General features: G+C 40.7%; 1 protein-coding gene across 14 annotated transcripts in view; it reads left to right on the top strand.

Moving 5' to 3' along the window:
• LOC107224961 (microtubule-actin cross-linking factor 1) overlaps positions 1-18,990 on the top strand; it is a 173,222-nt gene that overhangs the window by 78,122 nt on the left and 76,110 nt on the right. For 9 of the 14 annotated variants that reach the window (XM_046733681.1, XM_046733684.1, XM_046733694.1 and 6 more), the window contains one exon: positions 16,578-16,667. In XM_046733681.1, the coding sequence (XP_046589637.1) occupies positions 16,578-16,667 (90 nt within the window). Of the gene's footprint in view, positions 1-15,253; positions 15,272-15,777; positions 15,838-16,577; positions 16,668-18,990 lie in introns of all 14 variants that reach the window. The other 5 variants (XM_046733679.1, XM_046733680.1, XM_046733697.1 and 2 more) reach the window with 2 other exon arrangements.

The raw sequence follows: 18,990 nt of genomic DNA on the forward strand, positions 1-18,990 counted from the left end.
ATCGCGTCGGTTCTTTGGTGTTTAAGATACTCACGTGGTCCGTTTTTGGAAACTCTTCGAAGATTTTTGAAATCTAGAAAATTTGAATCCAGCGAGAAACCGTTGACTAGCTATTGTTCAATTTTACGTTCTCGGTCGGATTATTTTTCTCATCACGTCAGCTGACGAGTAATTTGTTTTGCCGGCCTGTTCGGTGAACGTCGTCTTGAATAAGTGGAAAAATACAGTTTCGTACCATGAATGGAAAAGGCTTTCTATTCACTTCGCCTCTGTAAGTTCCTCGAGACTTTGTGTGGATAGAATATGCACATTACAGAGAAAAGGAATAGTTTACGAAGAATGAGAAATGCAAATAATCATTGCAGGTCGTGTTGGTGTACCGACTTCTCTGACGCAAGATAAATTGTAACAATAACTCAGCAACGGATATCAATGCACAAGTGAAAATACGACACAATTGACTTGCCAGCAGCGTCAGGATCGGATTGGCCAAAAGTGTTGAGGCACGAGTATTACAGTCACTCCGATGCAAATTTTCTCGCCCGCAAAAGCAAAAGCAAAAGCGGTATTGGTTACATAGCGTGGGTCGTGAAAGGTTGCCTCGGGTTGTTCAGGAACTATAACGCGTTTAGGTTTTGTAGTTCAGCTTGTCTTGTCTTGGCTTGGTTTGGTTTGGCTCGATTTAACTCGCGAGACCCGTTTAGTCGCGAGATAAAGAACGGCATGATTTATTTATAAGTCGTCGAGCAAATGATATACATTCGAGAATTATTTTACCGCCGTCCCCATGATTCGTTGTCGCGTTGTCTTGGTTTAGTTGCGTACAGGGAACTTGAATAAACCTGCAACGCTCCAGCTCACCTCTCAATTGTCTCAATTTATTCATAACTACTTCTGTATATGCCCACCTAAGATACACGGTTTCACCTTACAGTTTACAGCTTTACTATCTCGATTCGTAATCTCTTCATCGTTTCAAACCATTCCCAAGGAAACTCCCGAACGTACATGTAAGTACCTGGAACACAGCGCGCGTTGCATACAAACGACTTTCCGTTCCTTGTCTTCCTACCGTTACGCTACTGTTATCGATTCAAAACTGTACTCAACTCTTGAACGTTGACGAAAGTGTTCGTGCTGTTTGCAAAACTTTGGAACAACTTGGATAATCCGGAAACTCGATTCAACAAAATAATTGGTAACGCGGTAAAGCTTATTTAACATTTGAAGCAAGTACGATTACGAAACCTTGAAGACGTTGGACTTCGTTTCTTGTTCACAAAAGAACGCTCGGGATGTTGCGTTTGATTAAACACTTACGTGATCAATTTTTGTTGGGCATATTTTGCGAGAGTTATAAATTATAGCCATTTTTCAAACAGCTGACTTGTTTAACGCGTTCAGAAGGTCGCTCGCCCACTTCAACGAGGATTAACCTCATTGCCTTTTGATCGATCTGTCTTACCCTCCGTCCTGTCGTCTGTGAAATAATTCATACGAGTCACAGCCACGGGGCACGGCAAATTGACCCTTACGCAATAAGAAAGAAGAAGGCAACAACGGGGAGATTCAAATCTGGGATATAATAAATTCCATCGAGAATGAGCGATTAATCGATGTGATGCAGGCTTGCAGCGAGAAATCGATACCAGTGATCTCTGATCCCGCGTTCCATCCGACATCAACGAACGAGTGATTCGACAGAATCCTAGTCCCTGTAACTTTTCCAGCTTTTGGTAAGTATCTCGACATTCTGGCAATCCGGTAAAAAGCGGTACAGAGCAGCTTTCCCGGTCGACTTCTTATCGTCTCCGTCATCGCGACCGTCTCTCTCGGTAATTGTGTCGAGGACGCTGAGATTCCCGGAAACCAAAAACCGGATCTCCCGACGGATGTTGCCTTTCCGTTTAGCTCAGCTCTCCCGGAGCTTCTTTGTAATTGCATTTCCAGCCGACGCTTCAATGCCTTTTACACGACCATCTCGTGTTTACGTGGAATACTGTTCTTTGGATCGGTATAACTGTAACGTTGGCGCCGTGATTGTTAATGGCGCATCTCCGATGATCGTTGAAAAGTTAAGTTTTCGTTTCCGCGTTCGGTAAACAGGCGAGATGTGATCGTGAATTTGAAACATGTTTTCTTTCGCGTTGTTTATGTTCGTATAAATTCAGAGTCGACGAGAAAATTAAAATTTAAAATATTTTCTCATTCCGATCGTCGAACACGATTGTGGCAACGAATGTTTTCACACAATTGTGTATCGTACAGCTGAATACATGTTTTTAGTTTAATCTAACTAGTCACACTCTCGGTACGACTGAAACCTAGCAATCCTTCATTTCTATTAGACAGCCGGAACGTGATACGTCAAGGAGTTTCATTGTTCCGATTGCAATTATACTCCGGCCGTGAAATTTAATCGTAGTTTAATTCTTGAAGGGCCCGCATCGCCCCGGCTTCCCCTATGTGTGTACCTATAAACGAATTTCTGACAACAGTGAAACAGACACTTGCAGGCTATAGTCTATACCGAGAGCATATTCGCTCGTCGTATCGTCCAAAGTTCGAAGCATAATTATTGTTCATAACGCTAGCCCGCGAGAGGAAGAGAGAATGAGAAGAACATGGGCGATAAAGAAGGTAATCGTTTACCTACGGATTACGCGAAAGTACCGTCACATTGCAGGTAGGTAGAATTTCGCTGCAAGAGGCCTAGAACCCATACTTGAGTCTATGTAAGAAGGCTATGTAAGAGTCTATGGGCCAGGGAAAGGAGTGGGCGAGAAAATTGAGCAATATTTGTCACCTTAGGGAAACAATTTCCGTAGGTGGCACGAGCCACGCCTAATTCGTCAAGTGGGCGATCCAGCTGCGATCGGGAAAGGTCCTTTTCTTGTTTTCGCGATATTGCGCCGCGGTTACCGCAGTCATTGCAACCAGCTAACTCTAATTGCCAGATCCTTGCACCACAGGTTTGAGTTAAAACCGTGCCTGAAACACCGTTTCGCAATTGGTAACCATCGGTTGAAATCGTAGTTAGCTGTTACGAGTAGACTGATTACCGAATTAGTAACACGTGAGCGCTTTCGGTAATGGTTTTCAACATTTCGAACAATTGTCCTGGCTTCTAGTGATCTTTGCGGAATGACTATAGCGAATCGATTCTACCAGTGTCGGTCGGTTATTTACATCAAACAGAGCCACGATCAAGAGTCACTTTGCTCAGACCGTTTAATCGTGCAACGATGCTTTTGAGACTTGCGTAATATTAGCAGATACAAGGAAATTGGTGCCGATCAAGGATCAGTGAACAGCTATTTGTGCCACAATTCTCAGTCTCTCGTTTTGACAGCGTTTTACCCTAACTTGAGGTATCTTATCGGAAAAAATTGAGATTGTTCATGTTTTTATTTTTGATGTTTCTTTTTGAGGAAGAATAGGACCAATCCGGTGTTCGTTGGGACAACCACCCCCCACAGAGATCTTTACGGTATCGGATCGTCGAGGTGGGATTAGTATTTGGTAGATCGTCACTTTTTTTACCCTCATTCATCATTCGCGCGAACCTTTGATGAACGTGACGGATTAAATCCGGTGAGGTTTTGTTACGCAACCGCGGTCGTTACGTTACACGTAACACAGGTACTGTACCATAGGATATGGATGTTCGTTGATGCGAGTTTAATGTACCCGGCGGAAATTTGACCTTGGAACGTAACGCAATACACATACCTATATTCGACGGACGTATCGCGCAGGGTGTCAGGTTAATTCGTATTGTTTCAAGGCACTTGACCGTGTCCGTGTGTCCACCACAGGTTTATTTGCGTCATCCTAGACCAGCGGCTTACGGACCAGCGGTCACTTCATCGTGTTACAATTTATTTACATGCATGCGCGTACGTTATACCACGATTTTATATATTTGCGCCATGGGCATGGGTTTGTATGCTAATCGGTTAGCGAACCGTTTGTGCTGCTGCTGCTGCTGCTGCTGCATTCTCCTCGGAGTTCTCTCTCCATACGCATACACGTCGACGACTCCTTTTACGCTTTGCACTACGATGTTTAAAACATGATTTTCGATTGTTTCTTCATCTCATCTCTTCTCTTATCTTAAATTAATATCCCTTGTTATTCCTCTCGCTGCACCGTGCGCGAAGCTCTACTCGAACGATCGAAGGACCGTTTACGCCTTGCTCACGCTACTTGCAGCAGTGAAAGTTTTATTCGAGCCTTTTACGCCCTGGTCGTACAGTTACATACCTACTCCTCAAATATATACGACGACACTCTTCTTGTACCTACCTACTCGCTCCCAGCTTCTATCACGAGGATCTTTTACCGACAGCTTTATTTGGCCACGACAACTTGACGCGCGCGTTGTTCCGATGTACAAACTTCTGCCGCTTCATTACGAAATTATTTAATATATCTTCGCAGGGTTGCCCGTAAGGTTTTGCTCGTTTTTCGCTCAATTTATAAGTCACCGTTCTGCGCCGCCGTTTCGGTCTTCAAAGCATCGAATCGTCTCCTTTGAGGTTTAATGAGAATCCTTGTTGTTTGTGGCAAGGTTCCATTCTTACAACAGTACGTAATGGAGATCGTGCGGGATATGTCGGGAAGTACCGACGTTATGCCGTTTCACTCATTTTACATTAGGAGATGCTGGATTTTCATTCAGACGAATCGTGATCCAAGAGGAGACTTGGCACGATTTTATTTTCTTGAAACATCGCGGACGCTTTGACGTAAATCTTTTACTTTTAAGATCGATTTCGGAAACTAGTGCAAACATCGACAAAACACGCCGGAACGGCGATCAACCGATAATAGGCAAATCGATGACGAGAGATGAGATTAACGGATGCCGCACCCTGGGGTGGTGGTCTCTAATCGCATTAGCCTACTACGCTAATACACCGTCACATTACGTAACGTTACGTTGTTTCCAAACGAATGAATCATCGGAAAGAATCGACAACGGAGTCCTCCTTTTTCAGGGAAAGTTTAAAGTTGAATCGTTGCAACTCGATCGTTGGAATCGCAGTACCTATTTGCACGCGGAAGACCCTGAAGCAATGTCGAGTCATGCAATTGCAGAAAAGTCAATCGGCAGGCTGCAAGTAACGTGCAAATTACTATACCCCGCATGCGCCACGTGTATGTGCGAAACGATCTTCGCGGACTTACTTGGGTCGTATTCTGCAGAAATGGGGCATCGATTCAAGGAGAACCAGGTCCTTCCGTGGATCGAGCCGTACGCCGCTAAAAATAACCCCGTTGCGGAAAAAGAAAAGTTAAAAGAGAGTTAAAAAATGCAGAGTTACGGGTATGCCGTGACTCACACCGGTTCCTCCGAACAATGCAGCTGACCCACCCGTACGTACCTCTCACTTCATCGATCGCTTTCGATTTTCTTTGCTGTTGTTTTATTTATCGCGAATTCGTGTTTTTGTTTGTTTGTTTGTTTGTTTTGTTTTTTTTTTTCCACGCACGCGTTCCGGCATTATACGCAATTTTTATGATACCGACCATTTTTCGACGATTAATTTCATGTTATTGAGTTCAACGTCGTCGCGTTACTTTGAGATTACCAGTTACTTATTCAATCTAGTCAATGAAGTTCGCCGAGATCGCTGCGACAGTTTTTTAGACTGCTTTTACGTAGGTGTACTCTCAAGAAAATACCCGTCGTCCTTTACTTACGTGACGTCTAAATATGGAACTGGAAATACGTGTAAAATAAAAAAATGAAATAAAAGTAAATAAGCGAAAAAGTCTTTTTCTGGTATACCTTGTATCATTCGTCTCACGTTGGCGTGAAAGTAAGAAATGACCGTGTCTAAGATGCAACAGCTCACCTACGTAACGGACTGGCATACACGCGGCCACCGATCGTTTTAACACAATTTTTCAACAAACTTGTTACCGGCAAATCGAATACCCGCAAAAACAAACAAACGATTATCATCGTGCACGGATTCGATCTTCTCAAGAATAACGTTTTGTCAAGGGACGAGAAATTTTATAGGAAGGTAGAAGAAGGGCGGAAACCTTGCGTTTATTGGATTATGGATTTGATGGATTTTTTTTTTTTCTTCTCTCACTCTTCGAGAAAACAATGGACGACGCACGTGCGTGCAGCCGAGAAACTGGTGCCGAATGACTGAGTTATTCCACTCTGTTTACCGACGAGGCCGAACGACGAGACTTTCATTCATAGATTAATAACAGACGAGAACTCGCACACCGCATGACTTGTATACAACGAAAAGCAATACGAAGCCCGGTTGACTAACTAGCGCTACTCGTTTTTACTTCGTCGGTTATTTTGTATTCGCTCCAGACACTGCACGAAACGTTCATTAAGCTACGCTGTCACGATATTTCATTCAATCGTCATCTCGGTTGCCAACCACATCGACATCGGTCTCGAATTCTGTGCAGTAATCGAAGCTAATTTTCGTTATTCCGCATCCGGGGTAAAAATATATGAAATGCGAAAAGATCGAAGGTCGCAAAAGTGTCGAATTTTTATAAATGCGTAAACTTAATTTACAGTATTTAAAAATATTGAAAGTAGAAGTATGGAGATGTAATGAAATAGAAAGGTCAAAAGGTGGAATGCCGTCGGAATTCCTCTCGATAATGTAGAATCTTGTACAGATTCACGATTTCGACGTTCTATATTTACAATTTTTGCGTCTATGAATATTCGATGTTCCGGTTCTTCTGTCAATCGACAATAGTCGAGCTTTTTTACATCTACCCGAGTCCGAATCCAAACACGGCGACGAGCAGTTTGAAAGTACATAATACCGCAGTGTGACAATAGCGTAGGAATCCGATTGCCACAAAAGTAGTCTCACCGGTCGTATTATTTCTGGTTTTATTGTCCACTTGGGTTAAACCGACGTACCGCAGGTTTATTCTCCTTCGATCCGTCGATGATCACCTCCTCGTTTGTATAATTTACGGTTGTAACGTTGTGTCGCGGTTTCGTTTCGAAACTTGTCGTCTAAAACTGTTGCAAGGCGAGGCTCCTCGTCCATCTTTGACTCTTTCCATTTTTGGATCTCGAGGCCCACGAGTCGTCCCGTATATTTGAATACGAATGGATCCGTCGTTCCATCGTTTAATTGAAATGTCAAATTAAATTTGTTTACGCGATTGGTCAATCTTGAAGATAACTCACGCAACTATCTACCTACCTCTTCTTTCCTGACTTCGAACGAACAATGTCGCTGGAGTATAATTGTGCTTGTCTTGTAATACAGAACATGCACTGGGATAAAGTTGGCTAGCGAAAAATAACATGAAGAAACGTTACGAGCATTGGATCGCACATGAAAGATAAATCTTGCTTCGTGTATTATTTTCATACCAATTAACGTGATACACACATTGTTAGGTATAATTTCGACTTCTTGTTCAGCCATGTCGGGTAATTTTGAACTAGGTAATTCCGATTTTACTTTGTGGACCTCCTCGCTTGTTTTTTTCATTTCCTGCAATGATTGGGTTCATTCTGTTTGTAATAATTATAACGGTTCTTTTTTTTTTCTTTCTTTCTTTCATTTTGTTTTTCCATCTTGCCACCGTCAGTTTGCGGGTGAATAAACTTCTCGCAATTTAATTCGACTCCCGTATCATTACCGTACTTATACTATATTTCATTATCATCGTTACGTACAAGTAAAAGTTGTACCGGACGTGATTCATGAGAACGCATTCGATCGATTATCGAATCTTTCGAATTCATTCACAAGGTCACATACATTTGGAGATAATTTTACTACAAATCAACACAAAATCGGTACAGAACGTTTATACGAATTTTATGTATATTGCCGAAAGTGAGGCCACACTGCTTATCGCAACACGTGTTAATCATCGGGTATCGAATATATTCGAAAGCTGCTAACGACGAATTAAAACGCGTTATTCGGAGCTAGGATGGTAAAAACTAACCGTGATCCTCTGAAGCTGGAATGTGTCTGATATAAATATTAGGGTAAAATCGTGTAGAATTAAAATTTTAAAACAGCCAACTTGTTTTCGAGTTTTTCAGTAATCAGAGACCAAATCCCAATACTTTTTTTTTTCCCATCTTTAACACCTAAAACTCTCACATAATTGAACTCACCGCCGCATGCATTACCGGCAAGACGAACGTGCGTGAAAATGATACTTGGCCGAGGACTGAACAAACATTTTGCTTTCCGGTCTCACGGCAGCGGCATCGTCACGACTGCATTTCTTTTTTTTTTCTTCTTCTTCTTATCGTTTTTCTCTCGTTTTTTCATACCGTTTGCTTTGAGACGACTCAGCCTCCCCCCCCCCCCCTCCCCCTTCACCTCTTCATCTCTTTTATTCTTTACAACCATCATCGTCGCCACGTTTTTCATCTCTACTTCTCTCCTCGTCCTCTTCGCTTCGATAATAGATGACGATGTAGGTACGGAACACGTGCTTACAAGGTATATCATTTCGTGTTGCACATGATTTTTTTTTCTCGGTTTTTTTTTTTTTTTTCTTACAACTCATCACGGACACGCGATACCGAGTACAGTATATACTGTACTGCATATAAGGTATGTGCACTATATTATGTACAGCAAGGTAAGCTATACCGAGACTAAAAGCTATAAGAGGATGTTTGCCGAGGTTAGGTTTAGGTTAACTCTCAACTTACCCGTGTGTATAGATTCCTACGGCGTGCGTCTACCTACGTAGCTTTTTCTCAGAACTCATCTCGTCCGGACCTTTTCCAGCTGTTGCTGCAAGTGCTGATCTAGCAGCCATTGGCTTTGTGCGTTTTTTTTTTTTTTTTTTATTATAGAGAAAGTTCCTAATCACAGGATCATTCGAAAATCAAATTCAGCTAGATTCAGTGCTGATCTCTCGCGATACGTTAAATTTATCAAAGATAATTGTTTTCTTCGAATTTTTTCGTTCGTATCTAATTTGTCGAGTTTTTTTTCCCCATCTTAGGTTTTAAATATAACTTTCACGCTCACGGTTCTTATCATAAGCATACGTGTACGGGGGATTTATCGTAAAAACTTGGAAGTAGTAAAATCGAATAAAACATCCGAAAATCGTATCGAGGAATTTCGTTTATTGGTCTCGATCTCGGTCGGGACGTCACTTTATATGGTTTTACGATCTTCCTCTTGGCTCTTGCGATGCTTTATTCCGCCGCTCAAGTTGACGTTGTGATTATCCGTTATCGACCATCAACTTCTATTGCTGATTAAACCGAAATTTTTCCTCTCACGTCCGGTAAAAAATAAAGACGTCCGTTAATAAGTCACTGCTCGGCTGACAAATATCGTCCAGCAAATGCCGAAAGTTATTGTTAATTTGTCCGCGTGTAGCCCTGGAAGTTATATTTATTCAGCTAACGATGTGGTCGCAATATAAGTTTGGAAAATCTCGGAATGTCAGGGTATTTAAAAGGAGTTATAGAAAATCTGGAATTGTCGGGAGATTTTTAATTTGGTTATGGGAAAAAAATGAAAATATCGGTTTTCTATCGTGGAATATAGAAATGATTTTTTGAAGTAACAAGTTTACTTTTTTTTCGTCGAGGAAAGAAATTGACTTGAACTGACTTTATTGTACATCATATTTTTCTTCGATTCGATTGAAACATGAACCAAATACAAAGTTGACAAGCTGAACGATTTAGTTAACTTACTAGAATTGGGAAAACTTCAGGAAAAACTAGGTTTCGGGTCTTGGAAATGTCATGGAATTTATTTCCCAAAAATTTGTGCCCACCCTGATAGTACCTGTAATAAAACTTCCCTTTCTTTTTTTTTTTTTTAATGATATTTTGTGCAGAAATTTTTCCAACGATATCACACGTTTCGCGTGAATGAGAAAATAGAGTCGCCGACTTACGTATATTTGGTATTTGATCCTGAGCTCGAGTAAGATGGCAGGGAGACAAAGAGATCTGGGAAAACTTTAATTTTAAATCTGGACCGTACATAGGATAGAATTATCTCGTTAAACAATTATCCCTCAAGTTAGCACCTATCATCTCGTTTCCGGTCTACCATTCTTTACGAGGAGTCGTCGCGATGGATGACGTCATCGCACGTTCGAGGAACGTATTAAGCGGTTCAAAGAATTCCTGTGATCGTCAGATTGCAACGGGGTAGAAATTAACTACCTAATTATGAAACACCGATGACCGATATTCTTTGTGAATGCAACTCACGTTCGAAACCGAGAAGTAAATATCTAATCTCGAACCTTTCTCATTTTTCAAACGCGGACTTAACACACCGGACCAAATTAATTGCACGAATTTAAACGAGTATTCGGTGTAATTAGATACAGTATATTATATTATCCGCAGAATTTGTGTAGCGGCTTGTTCTCGAAAAATTTCTTTAATTTCGTCATTGTTCGAAACAAGGGAGATACAATTAAGCCAGCAATTAAGCAGATTATTGTTAGTATAAGCTTGTACATAAACTACTTGCGATTTCACGTACGAAAATCATTCTCTGTTTTTATTTTTTTTTTCATCGTTACGTACAAACACAACAGTGTTGCACTCTATACGTATACTCACAGTCTTAATATTACATCCGCGTTATTATATGCATGCTTTTGCGCTACGCGAGTGAAAGTTGCCGACCGAAAGAAGGAACGCTCACCTTGTGTCTTGTTATTTTATGCATGGGTCAAGTCTTACATTATCGTCAAGCCACGCGTCTCATCACGGCGACGTGACTGAGTTAATTGCTACTTTTTTTTTTAATTCACCTTTGCAGCCATAATTAGATTGTAGCTGTTTCCTGGTGCTGATTTTGGCGAAATTTAATTATCTTTCACGTTATGTGTAATCTCGAAGAGTCGAGAGGCGGAGAAATACGATTAACGTTAGAAATTGAGGGGTATTTTTCTTTCGTTATCGTGGGTGCGTCTATTTTTCATTGAAAAAATAATTGTCGCTTCTCCTTTCAACTTCCTTTTTTCCTAATCATTATCCCAAAGCGAGAATAAGGATCGAAGAACCGCCGAGAACCGTTTACCGGGAAGGTAAAGGACCGACTCGACTCGAGGGTTGTAATAAATTAAACCTTTCCCGTTGTCCCTAGAGTATCTTAACGATCAGGCTGTCTTATTAGGAGACATTAGCATCGTCGGTGCTTATTAATCTCGATCAGATCTAGGAAGAAAGGACAACAACGGTGTGCGTGCAGCCTGCATGAACCTGCGGCGTTCGTCTTCCATACCCAAACATGGCAAGACAGCTGTATCTAACGGCGGACTCCGCAATATCGCTGTTATATGGGGTGAAGATTGATCATCGATGGATCTCTGCCGATATCTGATCAATTTTATACCTCTTATAGCACGGAGAGGTATAGAAATAGGCGGAAATACTCGTTTCATCGCGTTGAAGGCTCCGAGTTACTTTTATACTGTGAATAGATCTCTCGAAATATTTATTTAGCCAAACGTTTAACTTCGAAGTTGATATGTCGCAATGTGGATATTTATTTTGAACGAAGGATTTTGGCAGGAATCACGAGATATTGATATTCCGTTGTGTAAATATCCGTATTGGTAATTTTTTTTTTTTTTATCAATTCTTCTCAGTCGCTAGTTCGCGATCACAAAAATCATTATGCCAGGTTTGAAGATATGTTACGAGTCGTAACGTATCCTTCTCAGAATACTCTGTCATTTGTGAGCAAAGCTCGCTCTGTCGTACGACTGTTTTTCTTCAATCCTCTTCTTAATTTCAGCAACGTTATTTAATTTTAAGACTAATTTGAAACGTTCCACTAAAAATTAACTCGAGGTATTTCTTTTTTCTTTGTCGTTTCCGCGAATTAATAATTCCTCTTTTATTTTTAGAGGTTACTATTCAACCGATGACTGCGACTCGTCTAGTATAATTAGTGCAAAGAGCTCACAGGTTTCAAAATAACCGTGATGTAGTTTTGTGAAATAATTAATACTCGGAGCTTCAAAGATGACGAATGAATGGACGAATAAATGAATGAACGAAATGGAATGGAGGAAACTTTCACGTTTCCGCATTTTGCGACACACGTCACGGCGTCGTCGGCGTATGCAAATAGCTTACAAGCATCTGTCCGTAATAAATAAAAAAAAGAAAAAAAAAAAAAAAAAAGGAAAGATAGCGGTATAAGGACAAGCGATAAGGACATAAATAAAAAACGATTTTTTTTCCTCTCTTTTAAATAAACAGCGCTACGTCGCCGGTACTGTTATAAACGGTGACACGAATGTTTCAGCTTCTTCGACGATGCTTGCTTGTTACGGTAATGTTTACGTTTCACGTCTGATACATAGAGTTATGCGCAGGTATAGACGGCATTGGTATGTCATCTTGCCCAGTGACTTGACATACCGATCACGTGACGTAATGATCACGCCTATTTGGTACCGTGAGCGCGGTTCGTCGTATTATAGGTTCGTTTTTTCTCTTTTATTTCGAATTCGACAAATTTTTCACGGATTCCGTTAATCCTCACAGACATCTTGAGGACGAGGTTGAAGCTGGTGGCCTGAATCAGCAGCCAAACGTTCTAATGTCCATTCGAATAAGGTAGTGAAGTCCGAATGTCAATATCTTGTGAAATACCTTGAACTCCCAATACTTTTGTAAAATTATGAGGATAAAAGTGAACTGTATTTTTTTATTTTCAAAAAATTGAACACCTTTGGCTGTTAACTTAAGAGTAAAAATTGGAGAGAGAGAGAGAGAGAGAGAAAACGGAAACAATGACGCTGCCGGTGGTGTAAATAATCCGCGTAAGCGTGAAACGCGATTCTAATCGATATCCGACGTCGCGGTGGTTTCTTCTTCTCTTCGGTGCTCATTCTCATGTACCTTATGTAGTACTGAATGAACGCATGTGTTAAGTGAGCTTGCCTCTGTGACCGCAGTGAAAGACAGACGTGTAACATTGGCGCACCTATCCAACTGTTCACGATCCCAGTCATAAACTCGTTAACACATCACCGTTTTCCATCTAACTTTATCATAAAGGCAACTAAGGTCGTCATCGTTGTTACCAACCAACTCGGTAAACAGATTTTCAATTATCTTCATCTACCGTAGGTTGCAGAGTAAATGTAGCTAATGCGATTCGGATAATCGGAATTTCCTGACCACCTACGATCATGTTTATCCATCCAGATCGGTACCGTAAATACGATTTGTGAAGGTCGATTTTAATTCGTCTTGTGCTAATTACATAATTCACGTTCAGCTTATGAATTATGCGCTAATTTAATATACATGCAGATCACGCGGGCGTGACGAGCCGATTAGGCGTGTTTCAGTTTCAGTTACAGCTACGTGGGATTGATTCGCGTTTGCATCTGTTCAAAATTATGTACCTTGGGTTTTTTTCTTTTTTTCATTTTTTTGTTTTGTTATCAAGACATTGATTAATAGACGATCGACAGGATTGTTATCAATATATTTATTCTCACTGAATTAGATTTTCACGTGCAGATGAAGTAACATAACAGTTCTGTATCGATTATCGTTATAACATTCTCCACATCCGCTCAATTTCGTCACAAGGCCCAACCTATCTCAATTTCGAAACTGCAGACTTAGCGTTTCAACCGGTTTCCACCGACTTCCATGATGCAGCTCTGCGCTCGTTCGCTTGAGAAACCAGCAGAGCCCAGAAGTAGCGGTCTCCTGATTGATTTAAGCTCAATTCTATTTACAGACAAGACATGACATTTGTCAAGACCCAAGGGACTTTAAGCGCTCTCAAGGCACAGACATTTTTACCTCTTTATTACTCACGGCGGAAGGCTGTGGGAGTCTTGTTCAGCCTTCGAGTCACGCCGAACACCTTCACCGATTCGAAAGGCTGTTTAAACGAAGAAAAAAAATTACTCCAATTTTTTGGAACTATGCAAACGGTTCTTTTCGGTTCGGAGAAAGTCGAACGAGGATCGTTCGTTGCGGCTAAACGGTGGAAGCGGACGATAAGTGGTGGTAACTCTTCGAATCTTCCATTCAGGATTGAAAGTGTTCCTGTCCTACACGACGCTCGTCAAACTAGATGATACAATCAGATGTATCATCCGAACGCGAACTTGAATCATGCGTGAAAAGTGAAGGTGTACGATACAAGTTGAAAAGTTATTCCAAACACCACCCAATGAAAGACTATTTCAGAGGTCTCGTTGACGTCTCTGTGCAAACGAAATGAGAGTGATTTTTGTTTTTCTTCTTCTTCTTCTTCTCACATCGAGACAGAACCTATCTCAATTACGCATCGAGTCGAAAGGACCGCGACGTCTTAACTAATACCGCTGCTGACTATGACTATGACGATGATGATGCCGATGCCGGTGATGTTAATAAGCCTGTATTAGTAAATCTCTGAATCAGATTCTCCTTGTCTTTCGAACGATACGATTCCGACTTCCTCGCCCACCTAGGAAACCCGCTGCCCACGCGGATCTCGCGTTATATGCACGGCTAACCTTATTCGGCGAGTTTCTCAGCGCTGTCCTTCGTTCCTGAAACCCGTCTACCGTTCATGTGGGTTGCCAGCAGCCTGCCTGCTTGCTTCGCTACCCAACCGAGGTTGCCAACGATCTGAATTCGCCATTACTTTTCTTTATTCCTTATGTATGTGGGTACGTAGCGATGTACGATTGGTGGAAGCTGGAAACTCACGCGTGACTTCCAACGTTCGTGGAACGAGACCGAAATCCGTCCATCCTTTTGGATTTAGGTAGGGGGGAGCCGGGCAAAATGGACCCCTTAAGGGGGGAACAACGTCGTTTTTTTTTCAGTCATTGGCCCAGAAGTACGTTCCAAGTGTTATCGACATTTTTTGAAATCCTATTTTACCGTACAGAGGGTCCATCTTGTCTGTATCTCCCCTACATGGTCGGTACGATCGGTGGAAGTTGGCAACTCAAGAGCGACTTCCAACGTTCACGGAACGAGACCGAAATCCATTCCTCTTGTATTTCTATCCATCCTTACGTTATACTCACCTATTTTACTTTCGGAATTTTTGCCAACGGAAAAAAGAAACCAAGTAGATAATTTAAGCCGTAGTTTGGAAAGAAATTTCAGGTAGCGTTCATCGATGGTCCACGTATTGAAATAATGTTTCTATCTAGGTGTAACACGATGTCTACATGATAATTGATAAAATGATATTTGTTCATCATTCCATTTTTATTTTATTTTTCACGCTTTCCTCAGCATTGGAAATATGTGAAGGTACGTATTCTACGAGTGTTACTGAAACCGAAGTCTGATATAATCGTTCGAATACTTCCATATTTAATCAACGATTCTTACCATTTCGCCTGATTGTATGAAAAATGTCACGCGATCCAAATTCAATTAAAATCTTTTGCTTCGTTTTTCATTCATTGCGTTCCTCTTTTTTTCCCACATACGATATCGTCACTGTACCATAAAGTTTTACAATAATAATAATAATCATGTAATGTAACCGTTCAATGGTTTTTTTTTTTTTATTTATTGCAACAACAAATAACGCCAACAACCGACAATGAGCGTTCAGAAATTTTCACTTCAAAAGCAGCCGCGGCTGCAAAGCACGTTGGATATTTTTTCTTGTTGTTATTTTTTCTCCGTTGGTCCCATTTTTCCCAGCAAGTTTCCGTTTCGTACCAACGAACGTTTATTTCGTTATACCGTCGATTGACTAACGCCTTGCGAGTCTCTTGGTAACCCGGTGATGGTTTTTCCATTTTCAGACTTACACGTGTCTCCACGTGTGCGTCATCGTGAACAATCAACCATGCTGTTCCCCCACTGTAAGTGTGACCCCATGTTTGGTCCTGCTCTACGCTCTTTTTTTTCCTTCTTTTTTCACTGCATTTTCTTGTTTTTATTTCCCGGAGTTTTTTTTTTTTCTTTTTACTTGTTGTTGCACGTATTTCGTTTTTTGCTCGTTTTAATTTGCGTATCATGTCATGTGTCCTCGTGCTTTATGCTACTCTTTTATAAACGTCGTATTCGAATCTTCAACACGCTGCACTGTGCTGGATTTTTCAACGTTACTTCGTTGAAGTAGCGAAAATTTTGCTGCAATCTGTCTCAACGTAAAAATCTGTACAGAATTATTTTTGCATGAAAAATTTGTCGGATAGACGCGATGCCGCTTAGTGAGAAACGTATTTTATTCACCCCGGAGTACAATTAGTGTTCCCAATTATTCTTACATTTTTAATTTTTTATTCCTAATCCCTGTATTCGTATCTTATATTTGAATTGTTATCGTAATAATGTGTTTTAATTTATACAACACACGACCCTATGTTTATTTTTAGCGATTTTATGCGTAAATGTTTATCGACAAAAGTTTTTTACCGTACACATAGGTATTGATTGTGATGTTACTTACAATATCTTAGTGCCGTTTAATTCAGTTTTTACTTCTTTACACTTATTGCTTGATTTTTTTCCGATTGACTATTTCATGTAGCTCGATCGAAAGAGAGAGAAAAAAAAAATCGATCGATTATTAATTCGTTTCACTTCACTGTTGTTACAGGCAAGCAGACACGTCGGAGATCTGTTCGAGGATCTGCGAGATGGACACAATCTCATTTCCCTCCTGGAGGTACTTTCAGGCGAGCACCTTGTAAGTACATGTCCAGCGATCACGCTTGTTATAAATAATACTTTTATTTAATCACTTTTTGCCCCCCCCCCCTCCCCCCCCCCCCCCCTCCACACCGCAAAATACATGTGACGCAAGTATATTTGCCGTTTCTGGAACTTGGGAATGCGCGAAAATAAATTTACACGAACGTTAATGTATTTTCATAATACTTCTGGGTAAAAGGAGCGGCAAAGTCAAGGACGAGGTAAAAAAAAAAGAAAAAAAAAAGAAAAGAAATCGACGCGCATAACTTTGCTTCTTCCTGCTCGCATGATAGTATACAAAAAAGGTAATAAATTTTTCATAAATATATGCAGGCCATGAGAAGTTCCTAAAATGGCAAAAGATTACCGCCTTAATGTAATATTAATCCTGACAGGCCTTTTTATGGCCGAACAACGCTAGTCGACTGCAGCTAGAAAAACGAGAGTAGATAATTCCTCGAATTAATTGAAAATGTCTAGTCATTGCACCATTCCTTCCGAGAAATCCTTCAGGCCAAGAGAGGGTCAAATTTGGTCAATATTAAAAAGGTCACGGGTCTCCTATTCTCCTGCATGATGCACGATCATTTACGAGTAGCAAATAATTCTCTGCCTTGACTGTACGAATGTAATCAAGTTAATCCTTCGTTGACACCCCGCATTCGCTGTTTCACGATTGAAAATTTTCAATAACTTTTTTCAAACGATTTAATCTTAGATTTTTCGAATTTCAATCTTACAGACATATTAAGGAATGTTGGAAGTATATTCCTGAATTTTTTACCCTTGATAGCAATGTCGGTAAAATTTCCCTTCCCCTAAAAAATCTTGTACTCTTGGAGCAGACTGTAAGGATTGAACCCCTTCAACGTTCGTTGTTGTTTGTTTAGTTCAAGTTAATTACTTTGATAATGCAACCATTTTATGCCGTATTGTGTGGTATTCAATGTTTGAAAGAAAAAAAAAAGGAATTCGCCAGCTTTACTAAAAGCAGCGATATTTGAAATTAATTTTCACTGGGTATTTTTTTACACTCATTGCCACGAGAAGCGTACGGTTTGGACGTTCGCCTGGTCATGGGTTAAACTGAACAATCCGAAATTAAATAAAATTGACCCGATGTTTAAAAATCGTGGCCAGAAGTTTCTCAAACAAGAATTAACTGGATTTAACATTGCAACAAGTCTCGTCCGTCGGATTAATCGGAAAGTTTCGTATTAGCGGCACGTTGGAATTATACACACACACACACCTTGAATGCTTGCTAGCGGTGCGATTATTATTTTACGGTAAAAATTGTTCACAGCCTGTAGATGTAGTAAGAACAATCTCACGCAGCACTGCATAAACTCTCGATGGTTAGACGTCGGTGTTATTCGAACAATAATTAGCCGTCACAAACCTCCTGATAACCTTTCTCGAAACTACGAGCAGCTGGAAGTTAGAAAACAACAAGGTTTCGTGCCAACCGATGCACGTCAGAGAAATCGCGGTGCTAATGCAGGTTTTATTACGTGTACATGGGAACTGTTCTCTAGCTTACTTGCGTGACAGTGGAATTTCATTTCCGGCATCAAACGTTGCGATTTTTCGCGTTTCTCAATTAATTCTCTTCTCTCGTACAACCAACAATTATACGCGGCAGCGTATTTTCGAATGATATAACATTCGGGAAATGTTATCAATCACTTTGTAAAAGCTCGTCGTGTTTAGCTTTATTTTTGTACGTGTAGTACGGTAAATCTCGACGTAGATAACCACACGAATATCTTACAGTCGTTGTGTAGCGAGTATTTTGCTCGTGTTAACTTCCACCCCGTGAAGCAGAAAGTAACTAATCAAGTTTATACCCACACGAGCGGAATTTAGATACTAATTCTAAGCAGATTGGCTCTGTGCCTAATGAATGTTCCGATGTTGCTTTGTTCGAGAGAGGCTACAACGAGGTCGAACGTTTTGGAATTTCGATGATTAACCAGCTTGGTTAAAAGTTTAAATTAAGGTGATCGACGAAGGTTCGGTGACAGAATCTGCAACATCGATCTGTGAGAAAAATTTTATTTGTCATCAACTGTTTGACCGTTGAACTAATTTTTCCTTTCCAAGTCACGTCGACTCTTCAATAATTGAAACTTGTACCTAACGCGAAGATCGGAAGTTGTCGGTAAATGATGTTAATTTTATTTTCGGCATACTCACTTCCCAGTCGTCTTTCTATACCTTAAGCCGTAACGTGTTCGCAATCTTCCCGTGATTAGTCAGCAGTAATTACACCATCGCATTCCTTCTCCCGAGTCTTTGTGTTAAGACTGTGAATT

Source organism: Neodiprion lecontei, chromosome 3 (genome assembly GCF_021901455.1).
Source record: "Neodiprion lecontei isolate iyNeoLeco1 chromosome 3, iyNeoLeco1.1, whole genome shotgun sequence".
Classification (NCBI taxonomy): domain Eukaryota; kingdom Metazoa; phylum Arthropoda; class Insecta; order Hymenoptera; family Diprionidae; genus Neodiprion; species Neodiprion lecontei.